We start from the raw sequence: 25,979 nt of genomic DNA, 5'->3' as shown, positions 1-25,979 counted from the left end.
TATCAGCACTTGAATATTATTTATACTATTATTTATACATGTTTTATGGAATTTTGTGATTTTATATCTATCCGTTGTTATTTATCATCTTAAGCATTTTTATAGTGCTTATCACCATATTTTGCACCTTGTTTGCACACTCAATATTACCTCACTTGCACTTATTCAGCACAAGTTGCATCATCGTCACTTAGTTTTTCAGCAACTCTTGCCCTGTTGCTCATCATCATTATGCATTCATTTAGCACTAATCACTTTATTCATCGTTTACCTTTTATGAGCTTTCTATTCACTATTTATTATTTATTTATGATCGGTCACTGATCACTTCATATTTTATCTACTTCACCAATTATATTAATTGTTCTTTGTTATTCATCAGCTTTTATTGCTGCATCATCGTCTGCTTTTTATCACCTGTCTTTTACCTACATATCCAGCTATATTTATATATTTTATATATTTTTTGTGGTGTGGTCCACCATCCCCAAGAAATTGAGCGCTGATTCTCTCTACGTTAATATTACTTTAGTATGTGGTGACACTACTGAATTGGCTGCTAATTTCTGGTGTTCCACTACACACATCTTCCTCGCCATTTGTTTCTTATACCTTACTGATAGCGCATAGGTTCACTCCCTCTTTTGATTTGGTCCCATTTGCTCAGTTCCACACGAGAGTTCTTCAAAGGGAAATTCTGTCCAAATGGGACAAACACCCGAATTCTCTGGACCTTTGGATTCGGCTGAGCCACAGGACCAGGCAGTCCCTGTTCTGATGGCTTCGGACCCTGATGCTTCAGTCAGGGAAATCCTTTCTCCCTATATAATGTACAAGTGTCACCACGGATGCGAGTCTGTCCGGGTGGGGGGGGGGGGGAGTCCTCAATCAGGACTCGGCTCAGGGAGTCTGGTCCCTGGAGGAATCTCGATTGCCGATCAATGTCCTGGAGCTGAGAGCGATCCGGTTTTGCCTGGCGCACTGGACCGAACGGCTGAAGGGTTGTCCGTGGCTTATGTCAATCACCAAGAAGAGACAAAGCCAAACCTGGCTGGCTAAACTGTAGCGTCAAAAAACTTATTAGGGGGAAAAAATTGGCCTTCAAGAAGTATAAATCAGAGGGCACAGTATCGGCTTTCGAGCAATACAAGGAGGCAAATAAGAAAAGTAAACAAGAAATCAAGATGGCTAAAATCAACTTTGAGAGACAAATAGCAGAGGATAGTAAAAAAAACCCAAAGAAATTCTTTAAATATATCAACAGCAAAAAAACTAAGGCAGAGCATATTGCACACATAATTAACAATGATGGGAGGATGGTTACAGAGGACACTGAAAAAGCAACCGTGCTGAATGCTTTTTTCTCGTCAGTCTTTACACAGGAAAAGGAGGGGTACACTGACCATGACTGTATGGTTAGTAGTAATAAACAGGACTTGCCACCATGGCTAACAGAGGGGGAAATCAGGGAAAGGCTGGATAAACTTAACACAAACAAATCACCAGGACCGGATGGCATACATCCGAGAGTACTCAAGGAACTCAGTAAAGTTATATCGAGACCACTGTTCCTGATCTTTGCTGACAGTATTAGGACAGGAGATGTACCAGGGGATTGGAAGAAAGCTAACGTGATTCCAATATTCAAAAAGGGCCAGAGGCATATCCCGGGAAATTATAGGCCTGTCAGTTTGACATCAGTAGTATGTAAACTTCTGGAGGGGATGATAAGGGACTATATCGTAGAGTTTGCTAAGGACAACAACATCATCAGCAGTAATCAGCACGGGTTTACAAATGGGCGTTCTTGTCAAACCAATCTCCTAACATTCTACGAGGAGGTGAGCTGTGAGCTAGATAGGGGGAGACCAGTGGATGTGGTGTACTTGGATTTCGCTAAGGCGTTTGATACAGTTCCCCACAAGCGCTTAATTTATAAAATAAGGTCTGCAGGTATCGATAGCAGGGTTTGCTCTTGGATACGGAACTGGCTAAAAAGGCGTGTCCAAAGGGTAGTAATAAACACCGCATACTCAGACTGGTCTGAGGTGGTAAGCGGGGTCCCCCAAGGCTCAGTCTTGGGACCAACCTTGTTCAATTTATTCATAAACAACATTGAGGTCGGGATCAGTAGTTCGATATCAGTTTTTGCAGATGACACAAAATTGGGCAGGGCAATAACTTCACAACATGAAGCAGATATCCTACAGAATGACCTGGACAAAATAACAGAGTGGGCAACGACATGGCAAATGAGGTTTAACGTGGAGAAGTGTAAGGTTTTGCACTTGGGGACTAAAAACATAAAAACACAATACACGTTAGGAGGGGAGCCCTTGGGGGAATCAAAAATGGAGAAGGATCTGGGAGTCTTGGTTGATGATAGATTAGGAAACAGCATGCAATGTCAAGCGGCAGCTTCCAAAGCCAACAGAATATTAGCATGCATAAAGAAAGGGATGCATTCCAGAGATAAGACTATAATCCTTCCACTTTATAAAACTCTGGTCCGACCGCATCTGGAGTATTCCATCCAGTTCTGGTCGCCAGTCCTCAGGAGGGATGTGTTGGAGCTGGAGAGAGTCCAGAGAAGGGCAACTAAACTAATTAGGGGATTGGAGGACCTTGACTATGAAGAGCGTCTACAATCGCTCGATTTATTCTCCCTGGAGAAGAGACGTCTGAGGGGGGACATGATAGCAATTTATAAATATCTTAATGGGGATCCCAGCTTAGAAAAAAAGCTGTTCATTCGAAGGGATTGCATGAGGACTCGAGGGCATACAATGCAATTAGAGGAGAAGCGTTTTAACCTCAGGCAACGCGGGGGGTTCTTTACTGTTAGGGCAACAAGATTGTGGAATTCTCTACCACAAGAGGTGGTTTCTGCGGGTAGTATGGTGGCTTTCAAAGGGGGCACCAAGAGTGTCCTTGCAGCCCTGGAAGTGGCAGGCATTCTACGTTGAGCGGAGCGCCATGTTCCCGCTCTCTCCGCTGTCCACATTCTGGGAGTGGAAAACTGGCAGGCTGATTACCTCAGCCGCCAGGCCCTAGATGCAGGGGGGATGGTCCCTGCATTCGGAGGGATTTCAGCAGTTGTGCCTTCGCTGGGGCACTCTTGACGTGGATCTGTTGACATCTAGCATCAACAGGAAGGTACAGAGGTTTGTGGCCCGCTCTCGGGACCCTCTGGTAGATGCCGCAGACACGCTGGTGGCCTCCTGGGGCCAGTACCGGCTGATGTATGCCTTTCCTCCTCTCAAGTTGCTGCCAAGACTTCTTCGCAGGATAGAGGCGGAAGGGATTCCGGTCATTCTTGTGGCTCCGGACTGGCATCGTTGCCTTTGGTACGCCGACCTGGTCAGGCTTGTCGCAGACGCCCCGTGGAGACTTCCTCTCAGGAAGGATCTACTGTCTCAGGGGCAAATCTTTCATCCTGCTTTACAGTCGCTGGCTTTGACGGCTTGGCTGTTGAAAGCCAGGTGCTGAAGGGCAGGGAATTGTCTGCTTCAGTGATTCCCACTCTGCTAAAAGCGAGGAAGGTGACTTCCAGGAAGATTTATCATCGTACGTGGAAGTCGTACATTGCATGGTGTGAGTCTCTTGGGACCCACGCTCGCTCCTATTCGGTGGCTTTCCTTCAACAGGGAGTTGATCAAAAGTTGGCCTTGAGTACTATCAAGGTTCAGGTCTCAGCCTTGGCTATTTTCATCCAGAGGCCATTGGCCACCCATTCCCTAGTGCATAGCTTCATCCAGGGGGTGCAACACTTATTACCTCCGGTGCGACCTCCACTACCGCCTTGGGACCTTAATTTGGTGCTCTTTATTCTCCAGAGGCCTCTATTCGGGAGGTTCCCCTGCTCACCTTGTCTCAGAAGGTGGCTTTCTTGGTGGCTATCACTTCTGGGTGTCGGAACTGGCAGCGTTGTCCTGTCGTTCTCCCTATCTGGTGGTTCACAGGGACAAGGTGGTACTTTGGCCGGATCTGTCCTTCCTGCCGAAGGTGGTTTCCAGTTTTCACTTGAATGAGGACATTGTGTTACCTTCCTTGTGTTCTAAGCCAAAACAGCCTAAGGAATTTGTTCTGCATGTCCTGAATGTTGTTTGGGCGATCAAGGTGTATTTGGCATCTACTGAGTCGTTTCGCAAGTCTGACTCGCTCTTTGTGTTCACGAATGGCCCAAAGAAAGGGCTGCCTGCATCTGCTGTGACTATTTCCAGATGGATCAGACAGACAGTGGTGCAGGTTTATTCCAGTAAGGGTCAGGTTCCACCTTCCCCTGTTAAGACGCATTCTACTTGGGCGCTTGGTGCTTCTTGGGCTTTTTGCCATCAGGCGTCCGTCCTTCAGGTGTGCAAGGCGGCGACCTGGTCATCTGTTCACACCTTTACCAAATTTTATAAGGTGGATGTGCTGGCATCTGTGGATGCCTCCTTTGGCCGCAATGTTTTGCAGGCTGCGGTTTAGAGGGCCCCTTGGCCTTCCTTGAGGATGTTTTTGTGTTTGTTTTCAGGTGGACTTCATCTGGTTGTTCTGATGAGTCCTGTGTTGCCTGGTTGGCCATGTTGGCCTTGGGGACTGTTTTTTGGTTCTGCTGTTCCCACCCCTCATTTGGGTACTGCTTTGGAACGTCCCTACTGATATGCATCAGAGGACTGTTTGCGTCATCCAACGATACAGAAAACTGGATTTTTGACTTACCATAAAATCCTTTTCTCTTAGGTTCATTGACGGATGCAGTACCTGCCCCTCTATTTTTTTTTTTGAGTGGGTTGGTGTGCTTTTCTCTGACACTGCTTTGATACAAAACTGACATCCTATGCAGGAAGAGAGAGGATATACCCCCAGGGACTGCCCATAGGCCTAGCCAGAAATTCTTTCTGCCTAGTGTCCTACTCCTGTAGGGGGCGGTATTACCCTACTGATATGCATCAGAGGACTGCGTCCATCAATGAACCTAAGAGAAAAGGATTTTATGGTAAGTCAAAAATCCAGTTATCCTTCAATAGATTTTTATTAAAGGAATACATTTAACAATGTAAAGAAAAGTGTGACACTAATGTCATGTCACGTTAAAATTGTAGTACTGAGAATGGTCATTAAGGTAAAACATGGAGAAGTGTATCTTTTTCATGCATCTTCTGAGTAAAGACCAAGGTATGAGTGAAGAAGAAAAAGATAATGGAAAAGGAATGGGGAACACTTTAAAAGTTCTTGGAGTATAGCTGCAATTTTGATGGCTAGGGTAAAACATTCCTAAAACAAAAGGTGATCACCTGTCCCATTCTCTCACATATCCCAGAAATAAGAGGATTATTACTCATTTCAGGACGGTTGGCGGAGCCATGCAAATCATTGCTTTATGCCCTGATACCTAGATTTACACCCAGAACCGCTAGTGTATAATGCAAATATAGCCAAATATTAAAGAGCTATATGCTGTGTGGAATAGATGGCTTTACATTATCAGGCTAAATGTTCACTATACACTTGCCATCCTGGATAAGCCTCTTTTCAATGGGGTGTAAAGCTTTGATTTGCATGACCCTGCCTTCTGCACTCCTTTACCCACTTCCCTTTGTCTTATTGTACATGCATACATTCATTTTTCTAGCACAAAATGCCGCTGCTTTGACTCCCAAGAGCTTGCCTAAAAACTATGTTTAGGGTAAGGGCTCTTGGGAGTATTGGTGCATAAAAAAGCGATTTCTAGCCACATGGATGTTATAATAGCTGTTTCTCACTACAGAAACATGGTAAAAGATGCACATAATGCTGGGACATGCTTTGGAGAAGGAAAGTGAAGGTTTAGGGGTAAATTTAGACTATGCCTGTACAAACCCTTTACCTTTTCTTCATTATACTCTTGATATTTGTTTAAAAACACCATCTTCTCAGAATTTTACTTTCCATATTATAGTCACAAGTGTCGTTATGTTCCCTTTAAATTCCCTTTGCAGCATATTTATCTACCAAAGCAGACAGTAAAAACTAGAATTCCTATATGTAAAACTATTTTGGTCTATAAGTCTACATTAAGTGTCCATCTTTATTAATATTACTGACCGTACTAATTTTGTATCCTAACCAACCTCAGTAACCTGTTGTGGAGGATTAAATTGTTTGTAAACCACTGACATGACAAATTAACAAAGCTTATCTTTCTATAGTGTGTACATGCCTCTATCCAAAGCACCATGTGTCATTTCTCTCTGCTATATCTTCCCTCTGCTGTCAGCATGAGTCACTCCTAATAGGTTAAGCTGACACAACAGAATCCCAGGTGACTGACAGTTTTTGCTGTATTTGGCTCTCTATGAGCCTGTGTACAGGGGTGTGTGTCCCTTCTTTGCATTCTGCTATTGGATTACACAGAGCTCTGTGCTCTAGCTGTACATTGTGTGTAATGTCATATCCCTACCCCTTGCCTTATGCTCCCAAGAAAAATAATTTGGTCTATGTACTTTAAATAGCTGTAGAGGAGAGAACACTGCAGATAAACATGTAAAATTTTTGTAGGGGGATTTGTTTCATCTCTGTGTATCACCAGAGGCTAGTCACTTCAGTAGGGATATGTAAAGGTTTACAACCACTTTAATGTTTCAGAAGAATTGCATTCTTCCCTAAAGTGGTAGGGGGATATTACTCTTGCTCAGAAGTCTATTTGGGTTCCTGGTGATTTTTGATGATTGATTCAAGATAATTTTTGATGAGACCAGGTGTATTTTTACAATGTAAGTCCAAGTGTTTAGCATTTTGAATGGGATATGAAAGTATTTAAAGAAGAACGACAGCCATGTTTTCAAAGACTTCAGAATATAGATCGGCATTTTATTTCTGCCTGTATGCCTGCAATTTCCCCATCTATTATCCAGGCGGATTCAACAGAAAGTAAGGATATCTCACCATTGCAAACATTGACAACAGCACAACCTAGCAGAGGATATAGTCTTCTCCATGTACGCACAAAAGTGCTTTTCTTGCTATATGTGTTCTTGTTGGAGTTCTTACAAGGGGATTTCAGAGTGGGATTTCTGTTTTTTTTTTTTTTTTTTTTTTTTTAGCATTGTTAAATTGGATTCTGAAGCGTGGTATTATATATTTCTCCATCTTTGTTGTCTACAAACCTATTCCTACTGGTTTTTCACTTTATATTAATGGCAGCAAAGTGGTTAGAACTCCTCTAGTCTTGCAGCAAAGAAATTCTGGGTTTTAATTGTCCCTGCATGGAGTATGCAAGTTCTCCCTCTATTTGTTTGTTTCCCTAAGGTTCTTCGACTGTAGGGTGAAGAGTTTCTCCTAGTTAGACACATCTGGTGTTTGACTATAGTAGGCAATTTCAATCATAGGCTCTTACAAAGGAAAGGGACTAATCCTAATAGTTAAATGTTGTTTGTACTGCATTTTAATGCAAATTTGTAGGCTGCGATTGCCTGACTTCCTGAAGCAGTATTACAGTAGTAAGAAGGAAAGTCCATTGTGCTGTGCAAGTGCACACTACTCTGGAACTGATTCTGCTCTGGCATTTAGACAGAGACAGCTTAAGATCTTGATAAATGCATTTGTCGTCACATTCCTCAAAAATCGAAAACTCACTTTGAGTGAGAGTGAACCTTTCCTTTGCCCATGGGGGGTAAAGAAAAAGAATCAAACCCAATTGGATCCTCTTATTTTATTTATTTTGTTACTGTAATGCATTCAGGCAACAGTAATAAATAATGCTTTTTTATTTTCATACTTTTGCTGTGTCAGTTAAGTGCTGCAGCAAGGTTTTAAAATGATATGCTGCCAGCACATATATGATAAGTGAACATGGCTCACACAAAGACAGCAGCCCAGCTCTCCTATGTCGTGGCACTCCCCAACAGAGCACTGCTTTAAGCAATATCACTCTCATTCTGAGCAGTGCTGTTGATCAGAGAGTGCTCCAAGGAGTATGTCAGAAAGCAGGGCTGTTGCTTCTGTGTAATAGCAGGAATCTGATTCTGCTACTGTTGCCAGGACAGTGTTTTTTTTCTTTTATTATCCTTTGCTGCAGCACTTCTCTGATAAAAAGAGGCATATTTATTGTATGTGCACCCAGCAGCATGTAATCAACTTGTACTTATATACCCACCTTTCCTTGTGCTGCTCCATTAGGCTGCCAGGGTATGTGAGAGCCTGTGACTCACTCCCTCTCTTTCCCATGCGACAGGGCTAGGTGTCTCGTGATTGGCCCAGAGATGTCACATGGATTTGAAGGAGGAGGCCATAGTCCTGTGTAAGCTCCGAACTTGAAACATGACTTTTTTCCCCTGGTCCTGACAGCCAAAGGGAGTAGTGCAGGAGTTAGGAAAGGTGAGTACATGCTGCTTGGGGAGGGGGGAAATTAGGTGAGCCTTTTACATTGCCCCACATAGGCAAAATAAAAGATCACTTTAAAGGGGCCCACACAGATTTATATTTTTTTTAAATGTTATTTTATTTAAAAAATGGAAATAAAGGTGTTTTTCACTTACTTTATACCAAATAAAGGATAGCTGTGAAGACATAAATGATAGTTTTGTAGTAGCCTTGATTTGTATCTTTTTTTTTTTTTTTCCTTCTAAAGCTCAGCCATTGTTATCACACAGTATAAAGAATGAATGTAGGGGCCATGTTAATTTTTTACATGTATTTATCTGTACTAGGACTTGAAACAGCGCCTGGGTCATCATCTTCAAATTTCAGATTTACTTATAAAACCAGTGCAAAGAATAATGAGATACCAGCTACTTTTAAAGGTAAGACATCTTAACATAGTATGAAGATTTTAACTGAACCACAACACAATATGTTTATGCAGATCAATTAACATAAGCAGGTCTGCATTTGTTTGCCAGTATAAGTGTGTGAAAATTAATTTCTAGTGGCTTTATATCTTTTTTTTTTTTTCCCTTTCTTTATTATTTCCTAAAACATGTTTTCTTTCTGGGTTGAACTAAGGTCAAGAACATTACATATACTTCTAACTCTTTATTGCATCATGAGTGGAGGTAAAATCTTACAGTAAACTCTGTTTCCTTTACGAGTACAGTGTAAATCATTTATCAGTACTAACACCAATGCAGCCTGAACACAAAATATAATTTTGACAGAACCATTTTGAAATGCATGTCATAGAACTTTCATATTTGCACATTATGCCAAACAGATTCTGTAAATTAGTCTTCTAGTTTTGAAATCTGCAACACCCTTTTGTTTCCAGCAGCCATTGATGCCTAGATGCTTAGACTAAATTTATCAGCATACCATTTCCATACTTAAAAAATATTTACAGAGTGTGTGTATGTGTATATATATATATATATATATATATATATATATATATATATATATATATATCATTTTTGGTACTTTGTTTTATTAAATTTCCTGCTCAAATTGTGATTAAATTCAGAGAAATGGACAGAAATGTAAAAAATGTGCACTTTAAAAAACATTGTGATACCGGGCTAGTTAGTCATATACAGTGCCTTGCGAAAGTATTCGGCCCCCTTGAACTTTGCGACCTTTTGCCACATTTCAGGTTTCAAACAAAGATATAAAACTGTAATTTTTTGTGAAGAATAAACAAGTGGGACACAATCATGAAGTGGAACGAAATTTATTGGATATTTCAAACTTCGTTAACAAATAAAAACTGAAAAATTGGGCGTGCAAAATTATTCAGCCCCTTTACTTTCAGTGCAGCAAACTCTCTCCAGAAGTTCAGTGAGGATCTCTGAATGATCCAATGTTGACCTAAATGACTAATAATGATAAATAGAATCCACCTGTGTGTTATCAAGTCTCCATATAAATGCACCTGCACTGTGATAGTCTCAGAGGTCCATTTAACCACTTTACCACCGGAGGATTTTGCTGTCTTACGTCCAGGCCACTTTTTGCGATTCGGCACTGTGCAACTTTACCTGACAATTGCGCGGTCGTGCGACGCCATACCCAAACGAAATTTCTCTGTCGCTCATTGACAGACGTAGTCCTCCTTGATTAATATCAACTCGGGCTATACTGCCCTCTACAGGAGTAGGACTAGACAGGAAAGAAAACGTTCTGGCCACACCCTAGGGGCAGTCCCAGAGGGTATATCCTCTCACTTCCTGCTACAGCAAATCAGTTTTTTTCTGTCTAGTTAGAAGTAAGGACCTAGATGCCTTGCTAGGATCTTCGGTCCTGGCAGGATTTTTTTCTTAGAAAGATTTTTTTTAGACAGCTTTTTTCTCCAGTGTTCCTGTGAGATCTTCAAGCAAGAAAGCTGGAACTGGGCGACGGGCTGGATGTTGAGATCCAGTGGTCACCCCAGTTCAGCCTACGAGCGCGTGCAGGCCATAGCTCCGCGCTGGGTTGGCCGCGACATAGTCCCACTGGACGGGGACTGACCCTGCGAGTTAAACGTCTCGCCTGGACGCCAATGACCAACAGAGTCACTGCGTCCGTATTGGTCGACAGCCCCCCCACCCTGGTGGAGAGGGGTTCTGTCAGGAGTTGGCGCCCGCCTGGTTTCCGGTATGGTGAGTAGAATGTTCCCCCTCTCCCCCCTGTCGGGTTTGTGGTGGACGCGGGCCCCTCTCTGAGATGGTAGGATGGGTCTCCCCTCTATCCTATAACAGGTCACAGATCCCCCAATTTGAGTGTGATTGTTTGTGAATAGTAACCAGGAGGCTTGGTTTGGGAGCTGACAATCTAAAGTCATTGTAAGACTGTAAGGGTGACTGAAGTCAGTGGCAGTACAAAAGGGTATTACTATTGAAGTAGAAGGTATCCTACCTGTCAGAGGAGTTCTAGTCGAACACCTGTTCACTATGCCCAGGAAAAAGGGCTAGGTGCGTCCAATTCTGGTCTTGGAAGAGATGGAGTCCATCCATACAGTGGTGGCCTCCCTGCATCAGGGGGATTTCCTGGCGTCCATAGACATTTAGGGTGCCTATCTTCATATCCCCATCTTCGCAGGACATCAGCGTTTTCGTTGCTTTTCCCAAAGATCATCCCTGGTTCCCACCAGGAGACTGAACTATCTGGGCCTAATTTTGGATACATCCTTGGCAAGAGTTTTTTTCCATGCGGAGAAACTCCAGAAGATTCAGTCATGATTCGGATATTACTGTCCGTCAACTGGCTGGGATTGATGGTCGCCTCTTTAGAGGCAGTACCGTTTGCCCAGTCTCATACCCAAATTTTCCAAAGAGGAGATTCTTCTCATATGGAATCGGAATTTCCGATTCCCTAGAAAATCGGATCCGATTGAGCGAGCGGACCAGGGAGGCTCTGGTCTGGTGGCTTCGGTCTCCGATGCTCAGCCAGGGGAAGTCATTTCTTCTGATAAATTCCAGGTCACCGATAAATGTGTTGGAACTGAGAGCGATCAGACTTTGTCTGATTTACTGGACCGAGCAGCTCCAGGGCAGCCCGGTTCGGATCCAATCGGACTATGCCTCGGGCATGACTTATGTCGATCACCAGGGGGCACCAATAGTGCCCTGGCGGCCATAGAAGTGGCCAACATTCCTATTGGGGGAACAGTTGTTCCAGTTCTCTCCGCGATAGTTATCACGGGGGTGGACAGGCAGATTATTTCAGCCGTCAGATTCTGGATCAAGAGGAATAGTCTCTTCATCCAGAAGTATTTCTCCAGCTGTCCCTTCATTAAGGCACCCCGGAGATGGATCTGTTGGCAGGTTGGCTCAACAGGGCTCGCGCCCGCGATCCTCTAGCGGACGCAGCAGACGCGCTGAGCGCCCCGTAGGGGATGTATCAGCTACTGTATGTCTTCCCCCTTCTCAAGTTACTGCTGAGATTTCTCCGCAGGATAGAGGTGGAGGGAACTCCAGTTATCCCGGTAATTCCGGGCTAGCCTCGTCAAGCCGGGTACGCCTAGTCACGGACGCTCCTTGGAGACTTCTTCTCAGGGAGGATCTGCGGTCTCAAGGACCGATCTTCCATCGTGCTTTACAGTCGCTGGCTTTAACGGCCTGGCCATTGAGACCCAGGTACTGAAAGACAAGGAATTGTCAGCTTCAGTTATTCCTACTCTAATTAAAGCAAGAAAAGCGACTTCCAGCAAAGTCTATTATCATTACATTGTGTGGTGTGAATCGTAGGAGTTTTCCCTCACGTACCTATTCGGTGACCCGAATCTTGGTTTTTTCTGCAAAAGGGGGTTGAGCAGAAACTATCCTTGAGCACTATCAAGGGTCAGGTTTCAGCGTTAGCAATCTTCTTCCAGAAGCCTCTGGCTACTCATTCCTTGGCGGAATTTCATCCAGGAGGTGCAGCACTTGGCTTCGCCAGTGCGCGCGCCCTTACCACCCTGGGATCTTAATTTGGTGTTGTCGGTTCTTCAGAAACCTCCCTTTGAAAATATCAGGGAGATTCCCTTGCTTACATTATCCCAGAAGGTGGCCTTCTTGGTGGCTATCACTTCTGCACGCAGGGTGTCAGAACTGACTGCATTATTGTGTCATTCCCCATATCTGGGGATTCATAGGGAGAAGGTAGTTCTTCATCCAAAGCCATCCTTTTTTCCTAAGGTGGTTTTCAGACTTTCATCTGAATGAAGATATTGTGCTACCTTCCTTGTGTCCTAAGCCCAGTCATCCTCGGGAATGTGCGTTGCATTCCTTGGATGTGGTGCGGGCAATCAGGGTATACCTGAAGACTACGGAATCGTTCCGTAAGACGGATTCACTTTTGTGATCACGGATGGCCCCAGAAAGGGGTTGCCTGCATCTGCCGCGACTATCTCCAAATGGATTAGACAGTCGGTGGTACAGGCTTATTCTATTAAGGGTCGGAATCCTCCGTTCCTTATTAAGGCGCACTCCACTCGAGCGCTCAATACTTCCTGGACCTACCGCCATCAGGCGTCAGTGGTCCAGGTGTGCAAGGCGGCTACCTGGTAGTCGGTGCATACCTTTACAAAATTTTATAAAGTTGATGTGATGGCATCTGTGACCGGTGGTCTACCTCGAGGGTTTTTTTCCGTTGGAATTTCTGTTGAGTCTCATCTTTTGTTTGATGAGCCTTTTAAACTTCTAGTTGGCACCTGTTGGGCCTTCTAGATTGGATTTTGATTTCCATTTTCCCACCCCTCATTTGTGGCACTGCTTTGGGATGTCCCGAGTTGATATTAATCAAGGAGGACTACGTCTGTCAATGAGCGACAGAGAAAAATGGATTTTTGTAAAATCTTACCGTAAAATCCTTTTCTCTTAAGCTCATTGACAGACGTAGTACCCGCCCCTCTGTTTTTGAGTTTGGTTGGGTTAAATTCTCTAAACACTGCTTTGTGACATAACTGATTTGCTGTGGCAGGAAGTGAGAGGATATACCCTCTGGGACTGCCCCTAGGGTGTGGCCAGAACGTTTTCTTTCCTGTCTAGTCCTACTCCTGTAGAGGGCAGTATAACCCGAGTTGATATTAATCAAGGAGGACTACGTCTGTCAATGAGCTTAAGAGAAAAGGATTTTACGGTAAGATTTTACAAAAATCAATTTTTACGTCCTTTTTTTCTCACAAACAGAGCTTTCTTTTGGTGGTATTTGATCACCTGTGCGATTTTTACTTTCTGCGCTATACACAAAAAAAGAGCGTAAATTTTGAAAAAATAACAATATTTTTCACATTTTTTATATGAAATCCCCCCCCCCCCCCCCCCCAAAATGTAAAAATCAAAAAAAAATTTAAATTTTTGGCCAATTTGTTTTCTGCTACCTATGTTTGGTAAAAAAAAATCACAATAAGCATATTTTGATTGGTTTGCGCAAAAGTTATTGCGTTTACTAACTAAGGGAAAGATTTCTGTCATTTTTGGTGCGTTTTTTTTTAACGAGTAATGGCGGCGATCTGCGATTATTTTTTTTTTTTGCGGGACTGCGACATTGCAGCGGACAGATCGGACCCTTGACTGACATTTTTTACACTTTTGGGGGTACCAGTGACATTACTACAGTAATCAGTGCTATACATATGCACTGTTACTGTAAAAATGACACTGGCAGGGAAGGGGTTCTTTTTTTTGGAGAGGGAGGGGTTAATGTATGCCTGGTGCTTACTAACGTGTCTGGGGGGAGGTGACTGAGTGACACAAGGACAGATCGTAGGTTCAGCTATGCTGAACCCTGCAATCTGACCCTGCCTGTCACTTAGGAGATCCGCCCGCTTTGTTTACACAAGCGGGCGGATCTCCACACTCGATTCCCTGACGATCGGGGAAGAGCGGCGTTGATCACCGCTGCTCCTCCCCTGGCCCGACTCCAGCTGTGACTGAAAACAGCGGGAGCGAGCCTCCGGCGGCGTGCGCGCGCCCACAAGGGGAGGAGTCCAGCGACGTAGGTCTACGTCGCTGGACGGGAACGAGACACTTTGCCGCAGTGCAGTCAACGTGACTGGTCGGCTAGGGGTTAAACTGCAGAGAGCATCATGAAGAACAAGGAACACACCAGGCAGGTCCGAGATACTGTTGTGGAGAAGTTTAAAGCTGGATTTGGATACACAAAGATTTCCAAAGCTTTAAACATCCCAAGGAGCACTGGGCAAGCGATAATATTGAAATGGAAGGAGTATCAGACCACTGCAAATCTACGAAGACCTGGCCGTCTCTCTAAACTTTCAGCTCATACAAGAAGAAGACTGATCAGAGATGCAGCCAAGAGGCCCATGATCACTCTGGATGAACTGCAGAGATCTACAGCTGAGGTGGGAGACTCTGTCCATAGGACAACAATCAGTCGTATACTGCACAAATCTGGCCTTTATGGAAGAGTGGCAAGAAGAAAGCCATTTCTTAAAGATATCCATAAAAAGTGTTGTTTAATGTTTGCCACAAGCCACCTGGGAGACACACCAAACATGTGGAAGAAGGTGCTCTGGTCTGATAAAACCAAAATCTAACTTTTTGGCAACAATGCAAAACATTATATTTGGCGTAAAAGCAACACAGCTCATCCCCCTGAACACACCATCCCCACTGTCAAACATGGTGGTGACAGCATCATGGTTTGGGCCTGCTTTTCTTCAGCAGGGACAGGGAAGATGGTTAAAATTGATGGGAAGATGGATGGAGCCAAATACAGGACCATTCTGGAAGAAAACCTGATGGAGTCTGCAAAAGACCTGAGACTGGGACGGAGATTTGTCTTCCAATAAAACAATGATCCAAAACATAAAGCAAAATCTACAATGGAATGGTTCCCAAATAAACATATCCAGGTGTTAGAATGGCCAAGTCAAAGTCCAGACCTGAATATAATCAAGAATCTGTGGAAAGAACTGAAAACTGCTGTTCACAAACGCTCTCCATCCAACTTCACTGAGCTCGAGCTGTTTTGCAAGGAGGAATGGGCAAAAATTTCAGTCTCTCGATGTGCAAAACTGATAGAGACATACCCCAAGCGACTTACAGCTGTAATCGCAGCAAAAGGTGGCGCTACAAAGTATTAACTTAAGGGGGCTGAATAATTTTACACGCCCAATTTTTCAGTTTTTAATTTGTTAAAAAAGTTTGAAATATCCAATAATTTTCGTTCCACTTCATGATTGTGTCCCAATTGTTGTTGATTCTTCACAAAAAATTACAGTTTTAAATCTTTATGTTTGAAGCCCGAAATGTGGCAAACGGTCGCTAAGTTCAAGGGGGCCGAATACTTTCGCAAGGCACTGTATATAGTCATAAAATGGCAACACTTCTGGGCAGACCTTCAAACCAAATAAAGAGAAAGCACATGGATCTAATGCATTATCAAACAACATTTTATTCAGTAGCAAAGTAAAATATTGCACTTACATTATGAGAGTATATGCAAGGCTTTGTTGAACCAGGGACTCTACTGAGTGGAACGTAGTCCTTTACATTTCAAGCAGGTAGATTTGGAACAGGTGATGGCAAGGCATTTTGGGATGGGCCTGAAAAAGGATAACCCCACCTCCAAAGCATGTCGCCGTGTTGACCATTAGCCTGGATTCACACTGAGGCGATATGGGATACTGCATGCAATTCGCACAGGAATCGTAGCACATTGCTGTGCCTCTGGGGTGCTATTTGAGCCAATGGTTTGTATGGCTCAAATCACACCACATTTTCACCCCAACTCATGCAAGATCCTTTCTTTGTCTGCACCAGAATCGAATCGTATGGGTGTTCATACTTCATACCCATGCAATCTGATTCTGAAAATCATACTGAATTTTGCAAACCGATTTTGGTTTGGTAGCACATTGCTGTGCCTCTGGGGTGCTATTTGAGCCAATGGTTTGTATGGCTCAAATCACACCACATTTTCACCCCAACTCATGCAAGACCCTTTCTTTGTCTGCACCAGAATCAGTTCGTATGGGTGTTCATACTTCATACCCATGCAATCTGATTCTGAAAATCATACTGAATTTTGCAAACCGATTTTGGGGGGGGTGTTTACTTAACATACACTCCGTAATCGGTTCAAAGTGCGGAATTTTCAGTGAATTTGCTGTCATTTCGCACCACATCTAGTGTGAACCGAGGCTTATTCAAAATAAGTGGGATTGCATATACTACTCCCAGGTTCAGGTTGCTTCTTTACCTAGGCTCTGATATAGATCACATGGAGAGAAAATTGATGTGCAGAGGATTGTATTTTATTTAGCAAAGCTGCTGACCCTGTTTGTATCTGACTCCTTCCTACATCCCAGTGAGCGTATGTGTGTATATACTATGTATGTATACAGTATCTCACAAAAGTGAGTACACCCCTCACATTTTTGTAAATATTTTATTATATCTTTTGATGTGACAACACTGAAGAAATTACATGTTGCTACAATGTAAAGTAGTGAGTGTACAGCTTGTATAATAGTGTACATTTTCTGTCCAATCAAAATAACTCAACACATACCCATTAATGTCTAAACCGCTGGCAACAAAATTGAGTACACCCCTAAGTTAAAATGTCTAAATTGGGCCCAAAGAGACAGTATTTTGTGTGGCCTTCCTTATTTTCCAGCGCTGCCTTAACCCTCTTGGGCATGGAGTTCACCAGAGCTTCACAGGTTGTCACTGGAGTCCTCTTCCACTCCTCCATGACGACATCCTGGAGCTGGTGGATGTTAGAGACCTTGAGCTCCTCCATCTTCCGTTTCCCCACAGATGCTCAATAGGGTTTAGGTCTGGAGACATGCTTTATCCTCACCTACTTTAGCAAGACAGTGGTCTTCTTGGACGTGTGTGTTAGGGGTCGGTATCATGTTGGAATACTGCCCTGGGGCCCAGTCTCCGAAGGACGGGAATCACGCTCTGCTTCAGTATGTCAAAACACATATTGGCAATCATGGTTCCCCTAATGAACTGTAGCTCCTCAGTGCCAGCAGCAGTCATGAAGCCCTAGACCATTACAGTCCTACCACCATGCTTGGCTGTAGGCAAGACACACTTGTCTTTGTACTCTTCACTTGGTTGCCGCCACACACGCTTAACACCATCTGAACCAAATACGTTTATCTTGGTCTCATCTGACCACAGGTCATGGTTCCAGTAATCCATGTCTTTAGTCTGCTTGTCTTCAGCATACTTTTTCCGGCTTTCTTGTGCATCATCTTTAGAAGAGACTTCCTTCTGGGATGACATCCATGCAAACCAACTTGATGCAGTGTGCGGCGTATGGTCTGAACACTGACAGGCTGACCCCCCATCCCTTCAACTTCCGCAGCAATGCTGGCAGCACTCATACGTCTAATTCCCAAAGACAACCTCTGGATATGATGCTGAGCATGTGCACTCTACCTCTTTGGTAGACCATAGCAAGGCCTGTTCTGAATGGAACCTGTCCTGTTAAACCACTGTATGGTCTTGGCCACTGTGCTGCAGCTCGGTTTCAGGGTCTTGGCAATCTTCTTATAGCCTAGGCCATCTTTATGTAGAGCAACAATTCATTTTTTCAGATCACCTTTGCCATGACTTGCCATGTCGAACTTCCAGGGACCAATATGAGAGAGTGAGATCGATAACACCAAATTTAACACATCTGCTCTACGTTTACACCGCAGACCTTGTAACACGAACGAGTCACATGACACCGGGGAGGGAAAATGGCTAATTTGGCCCAATTTGGACATTTTCACTTAGGGGTAAACTCACTTTTGTTGCCAGCGGTTTAGACATTAATGGCTGTGTGTTGAGTTATTTTGAGGGGACAGAAAATTTACACTGTTATACAAGCTGTACACTCACTACTTTACATTGTAGCAAAGTGTCATTTCTTCAGTGTTGTCTCATGAAAAGATAAAATAAAATATTTACAAAAATGTTAGGGGTGTACTCACTTTTGTGAGATACTGTATGTACCCAGGTCAGATTTCATGAATGGGGTTTACATCCACTTTAATTTAGTTTAAATAAAAAAATTTATAATTTTAACAGAACTATATGGCTCTTTTTGAGCTTTTTATCACCCTGGTCAATATTATTAAGGAGGATGGAAGTGGATTATGCAGCTTCTAATATTGGAATGGAGATTATCCCTGTGGCTTATGAGAACCCCTTTTAAAGGGGAAGGCGCATATGACCTATTTGTTAGCTCTGGCTATAAGGTGAGAACATGTATATTGTGGTGATGGAATTTACACTTTCTAATGATCTATGCATTTAAGGCCAGGGATGGAAGTATGAAGATATATAAATAAGAAGGATTTAGGATACTTTGACATACATCTAAGTGGTACGCACGGAGAAAATTGAGCACATACAGATGATTTTGGACTGCTTTTTTTCAATTTTTAAATATATTGTGAAGATTTAACTGGTTCCCAGCTGCTATATATAGTCAAATGATAGTCAGAAGAGGCCTCTCTAGTTCTGGGTGGACATCATATGATGTCATCCTGTTGTTGACGTGCATGCACGCCCTTGGGGGCACGCAGTGTTCAGAGGTGAGCTGTGTCCCTAGGACACAGCGCATCGCCGATCGGGGTAAAGAGCTAATGATGGTGGCTCTTTACCATGTAATATGCTGTGTCAAATTATAGCTGATCACGATGTAAACATGCTTGCCAGTTATTGGCATTCCTTTCCTCACGCTGTCACAGCTTTAGGGGAGGAGAGAGCCAGTAACTGGCTAGTGTGAACGGGGACATCTGCACTGATAGTCAGGTCACTGATCATCAGCTCACTGATCACCAGTGAAATCACAAAAAAAAAAAAAACAGAAGGCGCACAGGCCTAGTGCATTATCCTCAATATAGATCTTTAATAGGTAAAAAAGTAAGTGTCATACTCACAAATAAACACGTGTCACAGCTAATCATAAGACAGCACAAGACATCAGGATTGAATTTAGGGCACCTGGAAGGGCTAGTTATGCAAGAAAGGTGTCAGTTTGCTATGTTTTCTATATTTATAGCTGCTTTAATGCAAACTAATCAACCATATTTTAAAATCTTGATATTATCTTTATTAGTCAGAAACCCTTCCTGTTAGCTGTTTTCATTCTGGTATCACTTTGTACCCAATACCTCAATGTCCTGTACTTCAGAACACCACCTTTGCTAAGCTCTACTGACCCATCACTCCCCAAGTAAAATGAAAGCAATCATGGTGCTTGGTGTGTGGCAGGGTGTAAGGGAAAGGTTGTAGGCTCTACCTTGGAAAAATGGAGACCAGGATTGGGGGTTGATGTCTATATAAATGTACCAGATTACTTATTTTCCTTCTTTACAACCATAGCTCTACTCCCTGATAGACATCTTGAAATTTCCCATGCACATTAATGTATCAAAATACATTTTGTATTTCCCCCACCACGTAACTAGATAGTAAAAGGTGAAGCAGCACTTTGTCTCTCTGTTCTAGCCTTCTATTAGCATGTTCTTTCTTTGTATAATGTTTGGCTCTTTGTGCTTTGGCTTCCTATCTCAGTTTAATCTCTGCTGTACAGAGACTGCAAGAAGCTGATATCAAGTGAAATTCAGATACTTACACTGCTTGCATTTAAAATAATACTGTAACTGATAGTTGAATAAAATAAATTTGTGTAGTTTATATGGATTTCTGTATTAAATATGTTTCATAACTTTAAAAATGGCTAGACACAATGCATTTCTTTAAATACTCTGTGAGTTCAGTAGGGCTTTATAACCGCTTGTGGGTTTGTGAATGAAAGTATGTGCCACAAATCTTCATAGTTATCTGCCATACACACCTGTCTTATAATAAACTACATAAAAACAAAATACTTATATTTAATTTCCTATTGCAGGAATTCCTAAAATATTCAAGAAAAGCTTGTGTCGATGTTGCGGAATTGGAGGTAATTATTTTTTTTCTTTTTAATTTCCATTAATGTAGTTTAGATGAGTTGTGTACAGTTAAATATTTCAAGTACAACTGATCTCATCACATACATACTATTTTGTACTCCTGTAACTTCATGCATAACAGCCTGCATCTACAGCCAGATGAAAAAGTGAGCACACCCGATGTTACTTGTTGATTTTAAGTATGCATTCATACTGGGCTTACAGATAAAGGTTAAATACTTGAACAAAAACACAGGGAAACTGCCTTTTCAATCATATATTTAAATATATATATATATATATATATATATATATATATATATCTCAATAGATGTATTTGTGTACTGTGGAAAAAGTATAGCATTGCCAACTGTAATATTGGATATAGAAAGTAGAATGACAATGTTTATAATTTAGTGGCATATCTTATACCTGAATTAATACCTGCTTACGAGTCACTGACAGAACACGCTCACAGGCTCACTAAAAAAGGTCCTATAGACTTGTGGGGTGGGGGCAAACCATCAAACCATTGTGACTGCAAGTAAGAAAAGGAGTAACTATTTCTTCAACATTGGCACTTCACGGTTTGAAATCACCACTCATCTTCTTAGTCCAGAGGCAATATGTTTCATCTCTCATAAGATTTACAGTATGGGGAAATAGGAAATATTCCTTTTTGCAGAACGAATTATGAGCTGCATATGGATGCAAAATATGTCCATGCCTTTGAGAACAACCCAAGGGCTGACTAAACAATTATAGACCCCACCTACAGCAGTTAGGTTGTTTTGACTTGCTGCTATCAGAATGGTACACTAGTGTTGAAAATTCTAACTGACCCAATCACCAGAACCTGCTGGTCTATATAAGCTATGGCCTCTTCAGAGGTAAGTAAGATATTTCCTCACACCTGGTGGTAAGGTACCACCTCCAAAAGAGAGAGGCCAAGGGGAAAAAGTCTGTCCCACATCTGTACCTCTATAAATGAAATTGCATGAAAATGAACAGTGTTTTGTCTGGAGTTTGTTTGAAAAACAGGATGTTTACTGAATTTTTGGGGTGTGCCCATCAACAGGATAAAACTATACTGCCCAAAAAGTAACGCTTAGTTGTGTTTTTCTATGATTTAAATTTTAACAAATATTTCTGTACGCCAGTTTCTTTCTTGTCTTTTATGATTTATTTTTGTACATATTTTTACTGCCTGCCTAGACATTTTATATTTAAAAGTGGCCCTATGTGTACAAGGCAAAGACTTCAAAACTCCTCAATAGGGGTGCACCGATCCGACTTTTTTTGTCCCGATACCGATATCTGGCATTGTGTATCTGCCGATACCGATATCGGTACCAATCGGGAACTACACACATAAAGCATACAGCTGCAGTACAGAGCAAAGCCACTGCTTCATGTGTATGGCTCCTCCATTCACAGGTGGAGTGCATCTGATATCACTCCGCCTGTGAGCCGGACCTATACAGGAAGTAGCGGCTAACATCCCATACTAGTACTGCACCAAGTAAGGGATGGCTGAGCCTGGACTCAGCAAAACTGGATCGGCCATGGATCGGTTAATTTTACAGATCCCCCGATCCAGCTATTGTGGAAGTATCTGCGCCGATATCCGATCCTAATATCGGATCGGTGCATCCCTACTCCTCAAAAGACTGTTGTATTGTATTATCCAGTGCCTACTGTGATTTAACATATACAGGTCCTTTTCAAAAAATTAGCATATTGTGATAAAGTTCATTATTTTCTGTAATGTACTGATAAACATTAGACTTTCATATATTTTAGATTCATTACACCAAACTGAAGTAGTGCAAGCCTTTTATTTTTTCAAATATTGATGATTTTGGCACACAGCTCATGAAAACCCAAAATTCCTATCTCAAAAAATTAGCATATCATGAAAAGGTTCTCTAAACGAGCTATTAACCTAATCATCTGAATCAACTAATTAACTCTAAACACCTGCAAAAGATTCCTGAGGCTTTTAAAAACTCCCAGCCTGGTTCATTACTCAAAACCGCAATCATGGGTAAGACTGCCGACCTGACTGCTGTCCAGAAGGCCATCATTGACACCCTCAAGCAAGAGGGTAAGACACAGAAAGAAATTTCTGAACGAATAGGCTGTTCCCAGAGTGCTGTATCAAGGCACCTCAGTGGGAAGTCTGTGGGAAGGAAAAAGTGTGGCAGAAAACGCTGCACAACGAGAAGAGGTGACCGGACCCTGAGGAAGATTGTGGAGAAGGACCGATTCCAGACCTTGGGGGACCTGCGGAAGCAGTGGACTGAGTCTGGAGTAGAAACATCTAGAGCCACCATGTACAGGCGTGTGCAGGAAATGGGCTACAGGTGCCGCATTCCCCAGGTCAAGCCACTTTTGAACCAGAAACAGCGGCAGAAGCGCCTGACCTGGGCTACAGAGAAGCAGCACTGGACTGTTGCTCAGTGGTCCAAAGTACTTTTTTCGGATGAAAGCAAATTGTGCATGTCATTCGGAAATCAAGGTGCCAGAGTCTGGAGGAAGACTGGGGAGAGGGAAATGCCAAAATGGCTGAAGTCCAGTGTCAAGTACCCACAGTCAGTGATGGTCTGGGGTGCCATGTCAGCTGCTGGTGTTGGTCCACTGTGTTTTATTAAGGGCAGGGTCAATGCAGCTAGCTATCAGGAGATTTTGGAGCACTTCATGCTTCCATCTGCTGGAAAGCTTTATGGAGATGAAGATTTCATTTTTCAGCACGACCTGGCACCTGCTCACAGTGCCAAAACCACTGGTAAATGGTTTACTGACCATGGTATTACTGTGCTCAATTGGCCTGCCAACTCTCCTGACCTGAACCCCATAGAGAATCTGTGGGATGTTGTGAAGAGAAAGTTGAGAGACGCAAGACCCAACGCTCTGGATGAGCTCAAGGCCGCTATCGAAGCATCCTGGGCCTCCATAACACCTCAGCAGTGCCACAGGCTGATCGCCTCCATGCCACGCCGCATTGAAGCAGTCATTTCTGCAAAAGGATTCCCGACCAAGTATTGAGTGCATAACTGAACATAATTATTTGAAGGTTGACTTTTTTTTTGTATTAAAAACACTTTTCTTTTATTGGTCGGATGAAATATGCTAATTTTTTGAGATGGGAATTTTGGGTTTTCATGAGCTGTATGCCAAAATCATCAAATATTAAAACAATAAAAGGCTTGCACTACTTCAGTTGTGTGTAATGAATCTAAAAATATGAAAGTCTAATGTTTATCAGTACATTACAGAAAATAATGAACTTTATCACAATATGCTAATTTTTTTAAAAGGACCTGTATGGACAGTACCTATAAAGTGCGTGTGCCTAGTTTAATAGCAGACCAGTCAGCTGATGAACTTTCAGGTGGTGGAATTCTACCACTTAAATTAAATGGGAAGAGGGGTGACACTGAAAAAAGTGATCTTGCTCAAAGGATAGCTTGGATATTCTCAGAAGCGTGTGGAAAAATACTTATAACAAACCAGGTTGTATGCAAGATTTAGGTCTGCCGGTGTATCCGTGCAGCCAACTAGAATTTGTGTGAGCCGTAGTTTAGTGGTAGCTGGCGGAACTACAGACTGTGTTAACTTTTGGGTCTGTGTGTGTGTGCTATTTGCAGTTGCTATCTGTGTCCTGATTAGGAAATGTTGGATTCTCATGACTGGGTTATCATATTTTGCCAGCTTGCTGGTTGATTTCTAAGGGAGCAAAGCAGATGGCAACACCTTGCACATCATCTGGCCTCCCTCATCCTTGTACTATCTGTACCCTGGTCCATGACGTTTCTTTTGGTGGCACCAGTGCATGGCTTACTCCATTAACATGTACTAAAGACTGGAAGCTTGTTAGAATTAATTTGCCTACAGAAGTCTGCCCAGTGCATAATTTGTGTTTTGTAAAAGATTCGCACCGCAATCACACTAAACACGCACATTACCCTTTTTTTTAATCCGCAGCAGAAGCGGATCACATGGTGGTTCACACTAGTGCGATCCGATTCTGTGCGAACACTGCAATATGTGATCTCAACTGGGGGTGTCGTTAACTTTTAATTGACACCCCCTGCGTGTCGCATATGGCAGTGTGAACTGCCAGGGGTGCGGATGCGATGCAGGAACACGCTGTATATTCGCAGCGTTCCCGCATCGCACAAATGTGAAACGGGACTCAGTCACGCCCGCAAATGTAAGCAGTGTTCAAATCACACATGTGAGGTATCGCCTGGTAACTGTTAAGAAAAATTTAAAGTGTCGCCTATGGAGATATTTAAGTACGGTAGTATGTCGCCATTCCATGAGTGCATGCAATTTTAAAGCATCACATGTTAGGTACCTATTCACTCAGCGTAACATTATTTTTCACAATATACAAAAAAATTGGGCTAACTTTACTGTTTAGTTTTTTTTCGGTGAAGTGTATTTTTTCCAAAAACATTGCGTTTGAAAGACCGCTGCGCAAATACCGTGTGACATAAAATTTTGCAATGACCGCCTTTTTATTCTCTAGGGCCTTTACTAAGAAATGACATATAATGTTCTAAGTAATTTTGTAGCAAAAAATACTGATTTTAACTTGTAACCAACAAGTGTCAGAAATGAGCTTGGTGTTGAAATGGTTAAACACACAGAAAACGAAAAAATAGGTACAGCACTGCTATAAATCAAATTAGAGCAAAGGGAATCGTACAAGTCCAGATAACAAATATAAAAAAGCTTTCAAAGCACAAATAATATAAAAAAAACAAAAAAAAAAAACAATGTGAATTGTCCTCGCTGACAGGCTGAGCTTGGGTGCGATCCAGGTATCCTGACTCTATGGTTGTGATGATGCCCGAGCCAGCTCTGTGACGTCAGCCTACTCTCTGCTGAAAACGGGTCACAGGAGTGCAAAACTAATGAGGTTTGGCTGTAATTCTCCTTTAATGGAATGCATAATATCATTGTAAGGAATACTGACACGTATCGAGAGAAGGCATCACCATATTGGAGGAAGGTGAGAGAGAGACCTCCATTTAATGGAAGAAATTCAGATGACCATCAGAACCATTGTGGGGGGTATGGGAATCCTACATCCAATAGATTTTCCCCCTAAACAGAGAGATCTCCCCCAAAATGGGTATGCATTTTCCATTTAGACTACAAAAAGGAACATTTAGAGGAACAACAGAGGTAGGTGCTTCTTTAGACCCTATCAACAGCAGCAGGGGGAAGGGAGGGGATAGAAGAAACCTTATCGCGTCCTCCAGTATACCCCAAGGAGACAGGAGGAAAGAGAGGATGTCAGGGAGAGCGAAAGGAAAAGAGCAGCCTAGATTTAGTGATATTTAATTTGACAGGAGTCTTTTCTGAATTTTCTGAGGAGAAGCTATTAGTTCGTAACCACTTGCCGACCGCCGCACGACTATTTACTGCGGCGGTCAGCCCCTCACAGGCAAAGCGACGTAGGTCTACGTCACTAGTCTGTGAGGTTCTAGGGAGCGAGCAAGCGCGTGTCGCCTGCGGCGCGCTCCCGCTCGCTCACGGACCCCCCTTGCGATTGTCCGTTACATCGGGAGAAAGGCAGGCGCCTAATGTAAACACTTCCCTGTGTAAGAATGGAGATCATACGGTTCTGCTATGTAGGACCGTTGATCTCTGTTCTTACACCTCAAGCCACATCCAA

At 42.8% G+C, this 25,979-nt stretch overlaps 1 protein-coding gene across 3 annotated transcripts in view; it reads left to right on the top strand.

The window, feature by feature from the left end:
* Window positions 1-25,979, top strand: part of TRIO (trio Rho guanine nucleotide exchange factor) — an 855,771-nt gene that overhangs the window by 739,091 nt on the left and 90,701 nt on the right. For all 3 annotated transcript variants that reach the window (XM_082259530.1, XM_082259529.1, XM_082259531.1), the window contains exons 43-44: window positions 8,673-8,765; window positions 20,248-20,298. In XM_082259530.1, coding sequence (XP_082115656.1) covers window positions 8,673-8,765; window positions 20,248-20,298 — 144 coding nt within the window. The remainder of the gene's footprint in view (window positions 1-8,672; window positions 8,766-20,247; window positions 20,299-25,979) is intronic.

Source organism: Pelophylax lessonae (assembly GCF_965119305.1).
Source record: "Pelophylax lessonae genome assembly, chromosome: 5".
Classification (NCBI taxonomy): domain Eukaryota; kingdom Metazoa; phylum Chordata; class Amphibia; order Anura; family Ranidae; genus Pelophylax; species Pelophylax lessonae.
The sequence above is the reverse complement of the archived record's forward strand: the minus strand, read 5'-3'. Positions and strand labels throughout refer to the sequence as shown.